General features: G+C 31.4%; 4 protein-coding genes across 6 annotated transcripts; 3 read left to right on the plus strand and 1 right to left on the minus strand.

Annotated features, from left to right (window-relative positions):
* Positions 1 to 81: 81 nt before the first annotated feature.
* Positions 82 to 1,569, plus strand: LOC131666477 (arginine-hydroxylase NDUFAF5, mitochondrial). Of its 2 annotated transcripts, none has more exons than XM_058939175.1 (4): positions 82 to 229; positions 291 to 852; positions 921 to 1,105; positions 1,188 to 1,569. In XM_058939175.1, exons 1-4 carry the CDS (start codon positions 196 to 198, stop codon positions 1,475 to 1,477), a joined length of 1,071 nt encoding a protein of 356 aa, XP_058795158.1. In that variant the 5' UTR covers positions 82 to 195; the 3' UTR covers positions 1,478 to 1,569. The 2 variants fall into 2 exon arrangements, with proteins under 2 accessions (XP_058795158.1, XP_058795168.1); XM_058939185.1 differs by having other exon boundaries at positions 170 to 217.
* On the minus strand, positions 1,533 to 3,720 carry LOC131666490 (ubiquitin-fold modifier-conjugating enzyme 1). Of its 2 annotated transcripts, none has more exons than XM_058939221.1 (5): positions 3,591 to 3,720; positions 2,769 to 2,910; positions 2,209 to 2,340; positions 1,981 to 2,148; positions 1,533 to 1,742 (listed from the first exon to the last, which is right to left on the minus strand). In XM_058939221.1, the coding sequence occupies exons 2-5, from the start codon at positions 2,889 to 2,891 to the stop codon at positions 1,659 to 1,661; spliced, it is 507 nt and encodes a 168-aa protein (XP_058795204.1). In that variant the 5' UTR covers positions 2,892 to 2,910; positions 3,591 to 3,720; the 3' UTR covers positions 1,533 to 1,658. The 2 variants fall into 2 exon arrangements, with proteins under 2 accessions (XP_058795204.1, XP_058795194.1); XM_058939211.1 differs by lacking the exon at positions 3,591 to 3,720 and adding an exon at positions 2,980 to 3,292.
* Positions 3,721 to 3,890: 170 nt separating this feature from the next.
* On the plus strand, positions 3,891 to 5,540 carry LOC131666483 (sphingolipid delta(4)-desaturase DES1). Its single transcript, XM_058939199.1, has 6 exons — positions 3,891 to 4,029; positions 4,120 to 4,296; positions 4,585 to 4,724; positions 4,804 to 5,017; positions 5,100 to 5,311; positions 5,386 to 5,540. The coding sequence occupies exons 1-6, from the start codon at positions 3,948 to 3,950 to the stop codon at positions 5,524 to 5,526; spliced, it is 966 nt and encodes a 321-aa protein (XP_058795182.1). The 5' UTR covers positions 3,891 to 3,947; the 3' UTR covers positions 5,527 to 5,540.
* A 6,900-nt stretch (positions 5,541 to 12,440) lies between these two features.
* Positions 12,441 to 17,775, plus strand: LOC131666452 (venom acid phosphatase Acph-1-like). Its single transcript, XM_058939118.1, has 7 exons — positions 12,441 to 12,470; positions 12,560 to 12,667; positions 12,794 to 12,910; positions 13,768 to 14,033; positions 14,098 to 14,384; positions 14,751 to 14,953; positions 15,253 to 17,775. The coding sequence occupies exons 1-7, from the start codon at positions 12,456 to 12,458 to the stop codon at positions 15,430 to 15,432; spliced, it is 1,176 nt and encodes a 391-aa protein (XP_058795101.1). The 5' UTR covers positions 12,441 to 12,455; the 3' UTR covers positions 15,433 to 17,775.
* Positions 17,776 to 17,931: the final 156 nt, after the last annotated feature.

Raw genomic sequence — 17,931 nt, forward strand, 5'->3', positions numbered from 1 at the left:
GGATAGGAAATATTAAGTTAGATGCAGAAACTTGATTGGTTATAGCTTTGATCAATTGTCTGCAAACGACCAATCATATAAACTTATTTTTGCTGTATTGCATTTTTATTTTGTAATTATTTTAGTAATGAAAAAAACTTTATAATAAAAGGGTGGAATGTAATATAAACTTTGATTGTTGTTTAAGCTATTATCATGTTGTACAAACTTCATCAATGTCTGTCACAACGTAAGAGCTTCATAATAAATGTTTATAAAATAATAATCTATCAATAAATTAATATTTTTAGATTCTTTTATCCATTATAATAACTTGTTTTGTAATCGAATCAAAAGACAAATATCAATATCTAAAACAGTATTAGCTCTACCTCCTAATAGTGTTATGTACGTTTTCGACCGAAACTCAAAGTTGTTGCAAAGGGAACGTGCAGCACAAGCACCAGATGTCAATGTTTATGACTATATAAAAGATGAAGTAGGTTATAGACTTTCAGACAGAATATTTGATATTAAAAGAAAATTCAAAAGAGCTTTGGATTTAGGCTGTGGCCGTGGATATATTTCAAAATACATTTTAAAAGAATCAGTTGATGAGCTTGTTTTGGCAGATTTAAGCCCAAGTTGGCTGGAACAAGCACAATCATCAGAAGGAGTTAAAGTTGTAAAAAAGATTCTTGATGAAGAAGAGTTTTCACTTGAGCCAGAGAGTTTTGACTTTGTTGTAAGTTGTCTAAGCTTACACTGGGTCAATGATTTACCTGGATGTTTTAGTCGAATAATGAATTGTCTTCAAAAAGACGGTGTATTTATGGCTGCTGTATTTGGTGGTGATACACTCTACGAATTAAGGTTAGTGAATGAATTGATAAATTTAAATATGACAGCAAGAAAAGTAATTCACAAATAATGTGCCTTAGGGGATCTTTGCAATTGGCAGAATTAGAAAGAGATGGTGGTATAGCACCACATATTTCACCTTTTACTGAGATTAGAGATATTGGTAGTTTATTGACAAGAGCAGGTTTTTCAATGTTGACTATTGATACAGATGAAATTGTCATTGGATATCCATCTATATTTGAACTTATGTGGGATTTAAAAGGTATTAATAAATCTTAATAAAATCATTTTTGTTTTATAAATACACTGATCACTGTATAAATGTGTACCTACTTTTCTTTTAGGGATGGGAGAAAATAATGCTGCAAAAAATAGAAAATTACATTTAAAAAGAGATACATTACTAGCTGCTTCTGCTATTTACGATGAAATATATGGTAAATTGAAAGATGATGGAACTAGATATATGCCAGCTACTTTCCAAATTATTTATATGGTTGGCTGGAAACCAGATGAATCCCAACCAAAGCCTATTGAAAGAGGATCAGGAGAAATATCCTTGAAAGATATTTATAGGATTGACGAAATTGTTAAAGGGAAGACCAAAGTGAAGTTAACAGATGAAGATAAATAATTTATAAAAATTATTATTTGTAAAAATAAAATATCTGTAAATAATGTACAAAACTAAAGTGACAAAAAATAATTTATTTCATTTTATAAATAAAGTTTTTCTTTTGTTTTAACTGATGAATCATAAATATATCTTTCATAAAACATTATTTACAATATTTTTATATAAAGTTAGTTATAAATTACGCATGCTGTGCATCATCTTTATGTTTTATTACACCTTTTTCAATAAGATCTGGAATTTCCACAGCCAACCATGGGCCAAGCTGAAATCATGTAAATTTATTATATAAGTAAGTTAACTTAGTAAGTTAAATCTGTAAATAAAACATTTTTTTAATTTTTTATAAATCTAATAGATTATTTTTGTGTAAAAAGCTATTAAGTTTTCTTTAACTAGCAAATAGGAGTAAAGACTAAACAACATATTACACTCTATAAATATAATGTATTAAATATTTCAGAGATGCCTATATAAAAATTAAAAATCAACTTAATACTTACTCCTAATGCCATTGCATGACCTATACCAAATTTGGGTACATTTTTTGCCCATAAAGGTTTAAAATGATCAGTTAAACAAATTTTACCGCCTCGATACATCTTAGCAGTTTTTCCATCAAGTTCAGGCAATGCTATTTCAGGAGCAGTTGTAGGATAGGTTACTGGGATCTATAAGACATGAATTTTATTTTCTGATGTTATTTATATAAAGTTTGTAGAACTACTTACATCAAATTCAATATCAAATTCATACTTCAGTAGATTATGAATATACCAACATTTTCCAAACCATTTAGTGCCTTGTTCATTGGATTGTAAACGAAACCAATCATTATCAGCTTGTTTGTTATTTTCCACATACTAAAAAAGAAAATAATTAGTTAAAATCATCGATTAAATCAATGAATCAACTTCATAATATTTTTATTTTATGTTTAGAATACTTAGAATGATTCTCCGTAAAGATATTAAGCTAAAATCTAGATGTAAAAACAAATCGTTAAATAATATCTACAGAGTTTATATACAGTAGTATATAAACTAGTACCTAACTAGTAACTAACATAGTATTATTTAATAATGAATTATAGTAATAGTTTACTATTAAAATTTACATCTTAATATTAATTAATTATTTTGATAAATTTCATTTTCTAATCAATAATTAACAAAAAATATCTGAAAGTTAAATTGTAACACAATCATTTTGAATTATATTAATAAATAAAAGGTACCAGAATGAAAATAAGTGTCAACAAAGCCATATGCTAGGAGATCCAATAACTTACTTTTATTAATGACAGGTACTCTTCTTTTAATCTTTGACTCCATAAAGAAGCGTCTCGCGGTCCCGCCTTTGTTTTTAATAGTGGAATGTTACTTAAAGTTTTTCTAGTCGATTCATCAACCATTTTTGCTAATTAATGTTATCTAAAACTCATAAAATGTAAATCGTGCAGGCTGTGAGTCTTATCAAGCCCCATATATAATACACGTTACCAGTCAAACTGGTCAAACATTCTTGGTCTTGTTGAATATGGCTTTGCCGTATTGCTCATGCAATTTTGACTTGACCTAAACCAATTTCGACCATAACTTGTAGACTTATTTAATAGATGGCGGCAGTGAATTGAATTCCAAATTTGATTTTCTAACTTTTTTTTTGTTTCTCTAGTTAAGCAGAAAAGAAAGGAAAAAAAGGGAAAATAGAAAATGATAGGAAAATGAGTAGAGAATAATGAAATAGAGAATAAGATAAATAAATATTATACGATGGTCAAATGTTACTTTTGCTTCGGCTTCTAAACACATACGTAAAAGAAAACTACTAAAGTGTACCAACATAATTACACCATAATACAGTAAATTGGAGGTGGAGACTGGAGACTTGAGTGGGAGTATAGTGTATTTGTGACTGTCAACAGTGTCATCAGTATTAAAACCGTCCACAAAGTCGGTCGCTTTAACAATTGGTCGTGTATTTTGTACATACATATAAAGTTTCTCTGTTAGTTTATTTATTTGAATGGATCGACTAGAAACAAGTCGATCAAGTGAATAAAGACCGTCATTTTCATACGGAATTAAATTGATTTGTTCATAGTTCATACCAACTGTCACTGTTGACGATTTAAATAACGACGATAAAATTGTATAGGTTATGACAGTTTAAGGTGACAGAGACAGCTGTCTCGGTTTTTTCCTTCGCTCGATAAAATCAATTCGACAGACTGATATCACTCTTACTTCTATTGCTTCCTTGAACTTAGAGAAAATTCAACTGCTTTTATCTCGACTCGGCTGATTGACCCCCACCAAGGTCGTTTTAGTCACGCTTCCGTTTTGACGTATCGTACACATACATAGTACATAATAAGTTTACATTCAGCGCCGATTTGCCGGTATGAAAAGATTCACTTGATAGCGTGGGTGGATTCTAAAGAAAGTAGACTAATATATTGTTAAAAATGGGACAACACGTATCTAGAACTGATTTTGAATGGACTTATACCGAGGAACCTCACGCAAGTCGACGAAAAATCATTCTGGGTGAGTCATAGCTTATTTATCATGCAATTTAAATCATTATTAAAGTAGTTGCGATTTGTAGTTTATAAATGGTCATACGTTTCTTTCTAGCAAAATATCCACAAATCAAGAAACTATTTGGCTATGATCCTAATTTTAAATGGGTTGTCACAGGCATGGTTTTTATTCAGTTTGTATCAATGTTTATTGTTAAGGATCTCAGTTACCCTGTGCTGTTTCTAATGGCTTATTGCTTTGGTGGAGTTATTAATCATTCTCTCATGTTAGGTATGTAATGGTTTTCTTAATGACTTTCCCCTACATTTGATAAGTTTCTAATAAGTGTACTCTATACTAAGTCATGAAACTTGTTTTAAGTTTTCACAGAAACATGTAATAAAGTTATTTATTATCTTTTCTGTGAATAAAAAAGTTTCTAGTTTATTTGTAAAAAGCAAGTTTTTAAAATGTGAAAATGAATCACAATAATATTTATTTATAACAGTAATTTAACATTTGATTGTAATAATTTATTTAATATAATCATTTCTAATATGATCATTTCTATGTTTCTAGCTGTTCATGAAATTTCACATAATCTGGCTTTCGGACATTCAAGACCAATGGCGAATAAACTATTTGGATTTTTTGCAAATTTACCTATTGGTATTCCTATGTCAATTAGCTTTAAAAAATATCATTTGGAGCATCACAGAGTGAGTACACATTTTGTTGAATCTAAATTTCTGAGTGGAAATAAATATTTAGATATTTACATTCTATGAAAATTGTTAGTACCAAGGTGATGAAAGATTAGACACAGATTTGCCAACCTTACTAGAAGCAAAATTATTTTGTACCACGTTTGGGAAATTCTGCTGGGTCCTTCTTCAACCATTTTTCTACTCCTTCAGACCTCTTATTACTTATCCCAAAACACCAACAATATTAGAATATGTTAACTTGGTGATACAGTTAATTTTTGATGCATTTGTATGGTACTTTTTTGGTGAGATTCTTTGCCTATTTTAATATCATGTATACAAATATGATACTAGATGAAAAATTTTTGTATGAAAATGTTTTCTTAGGTGGAAAAGTTTTAGTGTACTTCATCGTTGGTGAAGTTTTAGCAATGGGTCTTCATCCAGTTGCAGGACATTTCATATCTGAACATTATATGTTCAAAAAGGGATATGAAACATACAGCTACTATGGACCTTTGAATTTTATCACATTTAATGTTGGATATCACAATGAACATCATGACTTTCCTGCAGTTCCTGGTTCAAGATTACCTGAAGTAGTTCTATATTTTCTTTGATTTCTCATTTTATTATCCATCTGTTGTATTGATATTTAAAAAATTGTTTCTAGGTTAAAAGAATAGCTGCTGAATTTTATGACAACTTACCGCAGCATAACTCTTGGATTTCTGTTTTATATGATTTTATAATGGATCCAGAAATAGGTCCATATGCTCGCATGAAAAGAAAATACCGTGGTCTGGAGTCATAAACGTAACTCAATTCTATAATTTTTCGCCCAATTCCATGTTTTAATAATTGCTGTTAAATAAAGTATATTGTTATATTTTCAATGGAAAACCGTGGAAGATTGAGATAATTTTCGACTTGTTCTAAACGCAAGTACTGACATTAAATCCTACATTTTGAACCTAATTATTCCTTCATCAAGAGGAATAAACTTGATAATTATACTGATAAAATTGTTAGACTCATAATGAAAGCCGTATTATATAAAAGTATTGTAAGATTATTTCCATTGATAATGTTTACGTTGTACGTGGCAATTTGGTGGTATGAAGTATTTTGACGATCCAAACGTAATTATATGTAAATGTGCCTTTTAACATTAACTTAAATTTGTAAAACGTTTCAGCTCTTTTAGCAAAACAACAAAATTGTGTCACTATCAGTTCATTTTACTATGATTAAATATAATAAACTACATTTAATTACAGTAAATAAATTTGTAATAATAAATTACGTTGTTTGTATGTATATAGTTTCTAGTCACATGTCAGGCATTACATTTTTAATTGACTATTATTTTTCATGTTTGCCAAATAGATAAGTAAAACTACTTTTTCAGTAGACCAATTGTCTGTAACGTTTTATATATAATTTTTTAATGGATCATTAGGTTATTGTAGAGAGAAATATCAGATATTATTCACACTCTGTAAATATTTGTGTAATGATTTCGTGTTTATGATTCGAAATTAGTTATTTTTATACAAGATATTTTACTCCAAAATAATATTCAAATATTACGCTAAACTTGAACTGTGATGAAATGATTTGTAGTGTGTATTAACTGGGTTTGAGGAGGGTCTTTCTCACGGCGATTGCTAGATTTGCACAACTCAAAAAAAGGACTCAAACTCAAACTGATTGGAAGAGTTTTAAGAAACTAGAATAAAACACGCGCCTATTAATTAACTATTTTAATTTAAACTAATTAAGCTTAATTATACTATGTTAACAAATTAAATAAGTTAATTAAAATCTGTTTAACGAATGTAGAATTCAGAACGTGCGATCAGTTCGGACGTATGATTAATACTGCCTTGACCTCGACAACTAAACTTATAACACGCCGTCACCCGAATCGCACACTTTCCCCTACTTTCCTTAAGCAGGAAATAGTACATTACGACACAAGTGCGGAAATAGTACATTACGGTACAAGTACGGGAAAATTGATTTTTGTCTCGTGTGGCGTTTACGCCCGAGCGAAGCGAGGGTGGAAAGATACACGAGACGAGAAACTCATTCCCGAACATGTGCCGTACCATATTTTTTGATACGTGTGGAAAGTGCGATTTTCAACGCACGTTTTTTGCCGAGCGTGGGGTAAAACGCACTTTGCGCACGGAGTGTCGAAAAGAAAGAAAAGTCATATAGTCAGATCGTAGTTAGGCATGCTGAGTAAGTATGTAGATAAATAAAGAAGAGAAAAAGAGAGAAAGAAATAGTACGTGGCCACTAGGAGAGAGAGAAGAAAGCGCGATTACGTTGCAACCTTATACTTCCCCTTTAAATATACATGAATACTTTCGTCTTTCGACGAAACATAATGTATAAATAAAATTGTGCACAAGATAAATATGTTGAAATAAAATTTCATACAAATGAAGGTTTGAATATTTGATTGTATGCCTTTACCTTGTTATTGACAAATTATTCAGCTGCTAATATTAATATATCAAGTATAAATTATTTTTGTGAAATCATCTTGTAATTTCGAAACTCTTGGAAGATGTAGCAAAGTGTCGATGGACGAATTACATTTTCAAGCAAAAATAAAATTCTATATTTCTTCAAGTTGCAAAAAATAGTCGAAGCTTGTTTGGTATGCTTGTATGTTACTTTTACACTGAACGATTCTTACCAATATATGACACTGCAAATTACCTTTGGAATTTGATATCGAGCCCACATTAGCATTATTATAAAGACGCGTATACTTCATTGATTATTTTTTTTAGATGCGCTACTATACGTGTTATTGTCATTTTACCGTACACTATGATCGAACTATGTCTCAAATATAGACAATAACCGAAAATAGCATACTTTTTCACTTTTTTTATAGTACACTCAGGAAATGAAATTGTAATAAATCGACAAAGATTGCTATTAGGTTTTGATATACGTCAGTGGTTATATGTTAGACTCTGATTTTTGAGAACATTTAGATTTGTAAAAAGTACTTTTGGATCCTTGCTCGACATTAAAGTTGTAAAAACGATAAAACATTGCTTCGGTAGATATCAAAACTACAAATAAAGAAGCTTATAATCAAATATTTTCTTGATAATAAAACCATGCATAAAGTTCTTATTTTTTTGAGTCGATTCAATATTGAACTCTCAATTGAAATACCTAGGAATATTTTGAATGACCTAGTAATAGTCCAATTTTTTGATACTGAATTTCAGTCGATGGAATACACTTGATTGATTTATCGCCAAAAAGAAATTTTGTAAAGTCGATATCGATACGACTAACACTAGACTAACACCCAATGCGCTAATAATGATTTGCACTTCGGAATGATTTTATATAACAACGATTATTCTATCCGACGTAGTAATGCTGGCATACACTTCATTCTTTGTTGCACCTAATAACTTACAGTAGCAAATACAAAACACTAATGAATTTCCAAGGCCAGCGATCGTTTGTCCCTTATAACTTGTTGAAGTAAACTATACTTCGTAAAAAATGAAAATAATTATCCAAAACTGTCGTTTCTTTACAGAACACAAAAGAATTTTTGTGCTTGCATTTTGTGCAAAAGATGCTTGTATAAGATCTTTGTTGGTATTCTTTATTGGAATATATTCTTTATTGCTTTTTTGTGTTTCAAATAAGTGTCATTACAAACTAGTGTAAGTGATTATTATCACCTACGCCGTGAAGTTTTTGGAGGAAAATCGTTAAAAAATAAATCAAGTCGTCTCAATTGACGACTACCAAACCAAAGCGCTTAGACAATACATCCTTTTCAAAGAATTTCAAAATTGATTTTGAAAATTCAGATACTTTCTGATGACGATTAAGACCAAGAATGAAGCAAATAATTTCATTTGAATTTCCTGTTCGTAATCTAAATTAAAAAAAATAACGGGAGCTTGCTAACAGTCCAATGTTAACAATGTTATAGGAAAACGCTAAGAAAACTTGAGTGAGAGAGCTTGATATGCCTTGAGCGTATAAAGATCCATGAAAAGTGCGACAGATGCGTGCCTTTCGATGATTGGTTGGTTCTTTGGTTGGATGACTCACCCTCCAGTGAAACTTTCACTCACCTCATGGGGTGTAAGTTAGCTAAACGAATAGTAGTTTTCCTTTGACGCGACAAAGGCATGATTTTGACAGCACATGTTTGTACCAGCCGGTTCAATAGTATGGACGGTGTTCGTAATAAAAGACTTGAAAAACAAAAATTTTATTTACTATACTTAATATATTTTTCGATACTCCGTGCGCAAAGTGCGCAATTGTTTCCCGCACGCTTCGCAAAAGACGTGCGTTGAAAATCACACTTTCGACACGTCGTATTAAAAAATACGGTACGGCACATATTCGGGAAAGAGTTTCTCGTCTCGTGTTCCTTTCCACTCTCGTTTCGCTCGGGCGTAAACGCCACACAAGACCAGAATCTATTTTCCCGCACTTGTATCGTAATGTACTATTCCCGTACTTGTATCGTAATGTACTCGTCTCTTGTACCTTTCCATCTTCGCTTCGCTCGGGCATAATGTACTATTAAGCATCAACACACAACGAGTGACTTCACACCAGAGAAGAAATATTTGTATTGCGGAATATAAAAGATTCAATAAACTAAATTACAAAGTTATTGAGAGTGACATCCAAACTCCAACTAAATAATCATATACAATTGATTATCACAATGTTTCGCTGGTTTGCCTTCCAGCCTCCTCAGGTCTTTTATTAAATTCTCAACTGATACAAAAAAATATACATTATGACAACTCAAATTAATAAACATTAAAAATTAATAGAACAGAAAAATCAACATACCGATGTAACATGTAGAAAAAGGAACTTGTATACAACACTCAGACCATTTGTCATTACGATCCTTACCCAGTTTTACAATATTATTCAATTTTTTACTCATAAATGGAACTACGCGTATATTATATTTTTTAGAGCAAACTTCCAAGAATTGAAAAATGGTTTATTATACGGTAATGAAATTGTAAATGTAGAACTGTAGTTCTTATTTACTAACGAATTGTATAAATTCATACTCCTGAATTTTTATTTTCAAGTGCGCTGCGAGATTGTTAAATCAACAAAATCCTGCGGATAATTATTATTAATTAAAATATTTTTAACTATTTTGATATTAATTGTGTAAAATTTTTTGTGAGACAACATTATTGCTCTGTCAACCATATTATATACAATATTACTTTTTTGCTGTATAGTATGATTGGAATTAAAATTCAATACTCTGCCAGAACTAGTTGGTTTTTGATACCAGTTAGTTAAAATTCTGTTTTTTACAATCGACATTGATACATCTAAAAACGCAATTTTATTGTTTACCGCTATTTCATGTGTGATCTTAAGATTTTTATCATACTCATTAAAAACGTCCAAAACAACTTGTAAATGTTCTTCTTTTATACTCATAATTGTATCGTCTACATATCTGAAGTAAAAAACAGTAATGCAATCATGATTCACTTTCAACCTTTCAAGACAATAAGTTTCTAAATCTTCCATCGCTATGTCAGCAAATAAGGGAGAAATTGGAGAGCCCATAGGTGTTCCAAAAATTTGTTGGTAAATGACATTATTAAATTGAAAAAATGTATTTCGAAACAAAAACTTCACGCCATTAATAATATCAATAAACGGAATCTTAAAGTTAAAATGGATTTGGTTAAATCGTTTTTCTAAACTTTTGATAGTCAGACTTTCTAGCATATTAGTAAACAAGTATGAAACGTCAAGAGAAACCATAATGTGATCATTTGGAATAAATAAAGATTTTAGTTTATCTATTAATTGTAAACTACAGCTGATATGTGAATGAGTTTTCGAAACACGCTTCTGCAGTTCACTATTCAACACTCTTGATAAGAAATTTGTTGGACTATTAATAGTAGAAATTATCGGTATAAGGAAAATTCCTTCTTTGTGAATTTTAGGTAGTGCATAAGCCTTTGCCATGACTGTGTTTGATTGTTCAAATAATCATTGTCATTAAATTTCCGTAAAATGTTATAAACTTTTGTTAGTAACGATGGTATTGGATTTTTCTTTGTAATTTTATATGTATTAGCGTCTTAAAGTAACCCGATCATTTTTGCAATATAATCATCTTTATTAAGGTATACTGTGATATTACCTTTGTCTGCACGTATGAAAAATATATTTGGATTAGATTTACAAAACTGTTTTGTGTACTTTAAATCTTTTGAGAACTGATTTTCGTGTTTTGTTAACACTAATGGGCGTTTTATCGTGTTTTGTATATTTTCAATTAAAATGTGACGAATATCTTGATAATAATAAACTAAATTACAAAGTTATTGAGAGTGACTCCCAAACTCCAACTAAATAATCATATACAATTGATTATGACAACGTTTCGCTGGTTTGCCTTCCAGCCTCCTTAGATCTTTTATTAAATTCTCAATTGATACAAAAAATATATATTACGACAACTCAAATAAATAAACATTAAAAATCAATAGAACAGCAAAATCAACATACCAACCTGACTAACTTACCATCTATTTCGTAAACTAATTCGATTTTGTTCATTTCCATTACTGTTTTAGTCACGGCTGCTCTTGATAATTTTCTTCATCTACTCTGTGAAAAAATGCGTAATCCTGTTTCAAATATATCGTTTACAGTTATAAATAATTTAAAAAATAAATTTTTCTGCCAATTTATTCACCAGTCGAGATTATTAAAAAATCATGATGTCCTTGGCTTTGACGTGAAACCTAAGTAAGGTAAGGGTCTTATCAAATCACTTTTATTCGGTTCATCAAGATCCTCTTGTTGACTTAAATATTTTTTTTTAATTTGCACGTCTACATAATCATCTGCCTATTTAACGTGAGATATCGATTAATAACAATGTATTCAACTGATCAGCTGCAAAAATTCCGATGACGAAAATTACGCATAAAATATGGTTTTCAATTATACGGTACACATTATATTGATCGCTAGCATCCAAAGTCTACTTCGGGCGTAGATTACTATCGTGATTGATTAATTTGATTTTGAACGATATACAATTTCACAAAAATTCAAAGATTGATTTATCAAATGATGATTAAATTTGAAGTACGATGCTGTAATCAGCAATATGTATTATTTTTTTGTTTGATTTTCTTAAAGAGGCTGATTTAGTGATCATCTATTGTTTTTGTTTTTGTGAATCACACAATCGTGACGATTGTTACGATCCGGAGCTGTGCTGGTAAATTTTTACCCGATAATTTTTATAAAGACTATAGTATATTTAGTAGCCTTTTTTATTCTTTAATTTGCATCATTTAAATCACAGAGTCAAGTTCAAGAATTATATGTAGATTATCTATAATAAATTTGATAAGCTTATCTGATTTCCTTTTGATAGTATTGCTAATATGTCATCACGCGTAATATGTAACTTAGCGACGAATGATGAATTCTGTTTGCTTTTTACGTAATCAATTTTTAGGAATGGGCATAATGTACAAATTGTAACAATTTCAACCAGATATATAGATTCTTCATATGCATAATGAAAGATTTTCCAATGAAAATATACATGCAGATGCATTGTATTACCACAGTCACAATTCATAAATATGTATAAAATGTGAAATTTTTCCATTTCGAAATATTGTGAAGCTGAACACACGCGGGACAATGGTTATCTGGCCAGTAATAAAAATTATGTCCAATAACTGCGCAAAGAAGGAATTATCACGGTTCTTATATTATAACGCGCGCGCTTAATGTTTTCAATGCAGTGTATTGGTTGCCGTGCTCACACTAGCGTCGCAATGAGCCTCATATCGATCTTTTTCTTCAGTCTCACTTTGACTTTCGCTTTTGCTGAAATAAAACTGGTTAATGTGGTAAGTTGTATACTCACAAATACAAATATCAAACTTGTTGGCCTATGTATTTCGCCTTTTTAATTGACAACAATTGAATTAAAACGCAAATTGGCAGAAAATCTTAACAGATATATTTTGAAATAGTTATTCAGACACGGCGATCGAGCACCAGGTAACTACATAAGGAGCTGTCCAAATTGCTGTGACACGAATTCCGACTGCAATAAATTTTACCCAATCGGTCTCGGCGGATTGACAAATGTAAGTTACAAACTTGGTATTCGTTCGTTTTTCACGTTTCGGCACTCATCCAAATACACGTCGGACGTAGCCTTCGTTTCATGATTATTCGCTGATTGACTAAAATTAGGATTCGACAAAGTCACGACAAATTATACCTTTTAATATGTAAATTTTGTGTAGCCGTTTTATCAGTAATGAGTAAAAAATTTTTAGGATTTAAAGTTCGAACAACATAACAATCGAACAGCACTTTTACGTTAGTTTCATATACATCGACGACCGCTGAATGGATTGTTCGAATTTTAATTTTTCTTTCTGCTGGCTCGACGAGTCAGAACGAATCACACTGATTTATTTATTGATTTTTTTTAAACTGAAATTTCCATTCGACATTACATCGCATTCAAACATTTGAACTTGGAGAATAACGTGCTTCGTCTGGGAGCTTTTAAAAATGGTTAGTAGAATAGTGTAAGGCTGCAGAAAATCATCCAGAATTGCTTGAGCGCAAGTTACATTTTACAAGCTATTGCAGGTGGTCCATCAGAGAATGACGATGAGGCAATCGCTCGAAAGTAAAAAACGCGGCAACTGTAAACTAGTCTTGTTACTTCTTTTTCAAACCGTTGGTCAATTGGCGTGAAATAAAAAAAAAAGCGCAGTCACTGAAATCTTATCACAGATAGCGATGTCTTGAGAATGAAAGATTTGCTATCTGGAAGCTAAAGTGTTTTTGTATAATACATCTCTTCTTACCGCGAAATACTTATGTCACCTCACGCAATAATTGTGGTGCTAATTATAGAAGAACACGCATTAATGCACTTTTTCGACAATGTGATGAAAGCAATACAAACGAACGCTTGAATTTACAGCAAGGGAAGCAGCGTGTATACAAATTAGGTAAATTTTTGCGAACGAATTACGATACTCTGCTGGGACCGCACTACATATCAGAAAATGTGGAAGCTGTAAGTTCCGACTCTCCGAGAACACGCATGTCCCTACAGCTAGTGCTTGCGGGCTTGTATCCTCCTAGTAAAATCCAAACGTGGAACGATAATATTCGCTGGCAACCGACGCTGACGTCCTTCAAGTCGAATGAGGAGGATACTATTTTCGTGCCTCAAAAATGCCAAGTGTGAGTAGATTCGTGACAGTTTAACGTTCCGTGTTCTACCGTTCCACGAATAATTTTAATGCAGATACACGAGCGAGTACAAAAGAGTGTTGGCGTCGTCGGAGTTCAAGCGACAAATCGACGAACTCACCCCATTTCTGGCCGATCTGGGAAGGAATATGGGAAAAAACGCGACATGCTCGCTGCTGGATGCCAATAATCTCTACCACACGCTCGCCGCTCTAAAAGCAATGAAATTAGCGCTTCCAATTTGGGCGGCTGGCATTTATCCCAACGGCGCGCTTCGCAAGGGTGCACTTCTGCAGTACCAGCTTTACGGATACAATGACCAACTGAAGCGACTGGCTGGAGGTGAGCGCGCGCAATTAACTCCAGGGTGGTGGTCCACCTGCAGCGTCTTTTATTACCAGTCATTTAGGCAATATGAAAATCGTGCTTCGCATTGTGACAGTAATGTGAATATCTTTATCCTGATATGTATTTAATAATACGTGAAATTGGATAGTTTTTTTTTTTGGGGGGGGGGGGGGGTTTACAAGGATAACACGAACGCATGATAATATTACGGTATCTGAAACTGGACATTTATATGAATGAAGCGAGCCGCAGTATACATATATAACTATCCATTGCCTAATCTTATGGAAGTCTGTTCCAATCGGCATTTTAATCGCTGTGGTAGCTACGAAAATTTTACACGATGCATTAATTTTGCAGGTGTTCTACTAAGAAAAATGATCGATGACATGAAAAATACCCGAGAAAAGAAGAACTCTAACAAAATTCATCTATACAGCGGTCACGAATTAAATATTGTCATGTTGCTGCAAACTCTCGGGCTTTATGACGACTTGATTCCTCAGTATTCGAGTGCTATCATAATCGAGCTGCACGAAATTAAAAACAAATATTTCATCAAGGTAAATTACTTTTGCGCAATTAGTTGAAAGACTCGATAGTATTCAACAGAAATTTGACTTTTGAAAGGATCATAAATGAGCAAGTGTTAAGAAAATGTACCGATCCGATTGCAACTAGGTTTACTATCCTAGGCCTACTATCAGACCAGTCATTGACTGAAATTTGACAACCGAGGCTACTTATCTATATCAAAAATACTAAAAACGGTTTTGCATTTCAAAGAAATTGAAGTCATCGAAATATCCATAATATAATGTACATGCTATGTATCTCATTGAGTCTTTTTTTACTTTTTCAGGTATTTTATTACTATGGCATCCCGCTTAAAGTTGATATGCTTCAGATCCCTGGTTGTACAGAGTTGTGCCCTCTTGATGAATTTACTCAATTGTTAGAGCACGTCACCCCATCGGATGAGGACTTAAATTGTAGAAGAACATGGTTGAACATGCACATAACCAAAAATCATTATTTATAGTGTTCAAAGTATGGGTTTTGAAGTGCTCTGACATTTGATGGTATTTTAAAAGTTGGCGAAGGAGGTATTGAATGGAATACAAGAGATGTAAAAAAAACTGTAATTATTATTAATCGTAATAATATGGTTATTGACAATGACGCGGCTATGTGCACATTAAAACACCTTATCTTTTATCTTACAAGACCAGCTTCTCTTTTACACTATATACAGTAACTAAATATCATATTACTCATTTTGCGTTTATAATAAAACTATGTATATATTTATATGTATAATATTAAATTCATTATCAATATTATTTTCTGTAATAATCGTTACTATTAGCGATAGTTATCATCTTCGCCTCCATTTTTTGTTTCAGTAAAAACAATATTTAATACTAACTAAACATCTATCTGTACAATACGTAGGCTCTCAAATGATCTCTTATTACCGATAATGTACAATACGCAAGAGTAATGTGTATTATAATAAAATTATTCAATAATAATAATCGATGCAAGTTGTGAAGAATGCGCTTGGGAAAATTTTTGACGGATCAATAATTACATTTGATGCACATTTGATGACTATTAATTGGTTTTTAATACACAAAATTAGTACGATATGAAAAACAGTGAAATCATCGTACATTTACAATTATAAAAAAATATCATGTTTTCTAGGTACTTTTTAGTTAAACGACTACTCGTTTTCTGTGATTTGTTAATAACAAAATAATAAAAAAAGTCGCTAGTTTCGACTGTTGTCAGTTTTGTTCGACGCGAGATTTATTATTGCATTATTCGAAAGCCGAAGCGTTACGAACAGAATTCACGTGTGTCTTAGTCATCTATTTTTTGCATACTTATAACAGTATTTAAATAGAAATAAAAATGTTTGAAGTCAATTTTCACAAGGGAAATATTAACTTATATAAGAATAAAAAATTTCGAAGAAATATTTGCTTTACAATAATTAATTGCTTAGAAGTGGGAGTGAAGCGAGTGTATTTTTTCCGTCTATATACAGAAATGTAAAAACACCCTCTTTCTCTCCTCCGCAATCATCCTAGAAAATTTTTTCTGTTCAAAACGCAGTTGCTTTCGATTGTCCCAAATTCAGTATACAAGTGCGCAGTGTACAAAGACAAAATTGATTGTACGGATATTTTCTCTTTCCCACGCTTTCCATTCTTGCATATGTTTGTAAGCAAAAACTTCTGACAATAAATACACATCAGTCAAACAAATTAGAACTTAACTCGATGGAAGATGAACTACATGATAGATTTCTCCGCGATATCTTTGCTTTACATTTTGATCTTGGCCTTTTTTTAATGAAATTGTTTTGAGAAAAAGTCCATAAAGTTGGAAGATGACTGCATATTTTAATGATTTGTGTACACAAACAAACATAGCATTCGCACGTCCATACCGAGTACATCGCTACATCTGGATTATTTTTCTTCTGTTACTTACTTGCTAGAGGTGAAAATTCAACAAAAACATTCTAAATTTTTTTCTATATACAATTGTTCAACTTGGCGGTTTTTTTCCTTAGTGTACGACCTTCAAATTCTCGAAGTAGACGAGAGCATTGGTATTTTTTTGTTACTTTTTTACGTCGATAGTACAAGTTACTCGTGGAAAGTGGATTTTTCGCTTTGGAAGAACAGATATGTTAATAAATAAGCATTTATTAGAGTAAATATATTTGAATAAACATTGAACAACTTTTTAAGTTGCTTTCTTTAAGTCGAAATGAATTGCCATTTTCCACAGTTACACTTTTCAATGCATAAAATACGACGAATGATTTTAGATAATTTCGCTACACCATCCAAACTTTAAAACCAAATTTATGTATAATCCAAATGGCTATTACATATTTATTTGAAAGTTACTTCTATCATTTTTTATCTGGCGTTATTCCTGTTTAAATTCAATATAAAATTCATTATCACGAAAACAATATATTATAGAGATAAATAATACGGGATTTCATTACAAAAAAATAATAAAATATTCAAGTTGTAGATGTCTTGTCCATTACATTTTTCATTTTTTTTGCAAGCTTACACGTTAGATTTTGTAACGTACACCGGTACAAAATGGCACGAAAGTTACAAAATTACTACAATTCATTGATATCACCAATTTTATAGTTGTACGGTTTGAGTTCGACTAATTACCTATTTACTGAGCGTGATTTTTTATTTTATCTCTTCCGTTTTTTGTTTTTTATTAATTCTTTATGATTGAACAATTTGTTATTCTTAAAATAATTTTTTGTATTTGTTAAAAAAAAAAAATAATTACGGAAGAAAACTTAGTATTCTCTGAAATTGTTTTTAAAATTGTAATAAATAAAGAAAACAAATTTTTTTCCAACAACATGCTTAACTAATATAAAATCTATGTATACACATGTATCTTCCGGGGATTTTTAAAAGTGACGAAAAATGATCGACGTTTAATTACTGTTTGCTTACAAAATACGTAGAGAATGAATTGT

The sequence above is a fragment of the Phymastichus coffea genome, unplaced genomic scaffold (genome assembly GCF_024137745.1).
Source record: "Phymastichus coffea isolate CEN01 unplaced genomic scaffold, Cenicafe_Pcof_1.1 PCOF00003, whole genome shotgun sequence".
Taxonomy (NCBI): domain Eukaryota; kingdom Metazoa; phylum Arthropoda; class Insecta; order Hymenoptera; family Eulophidae; genus Phymastichus; species Phymastichus coffea.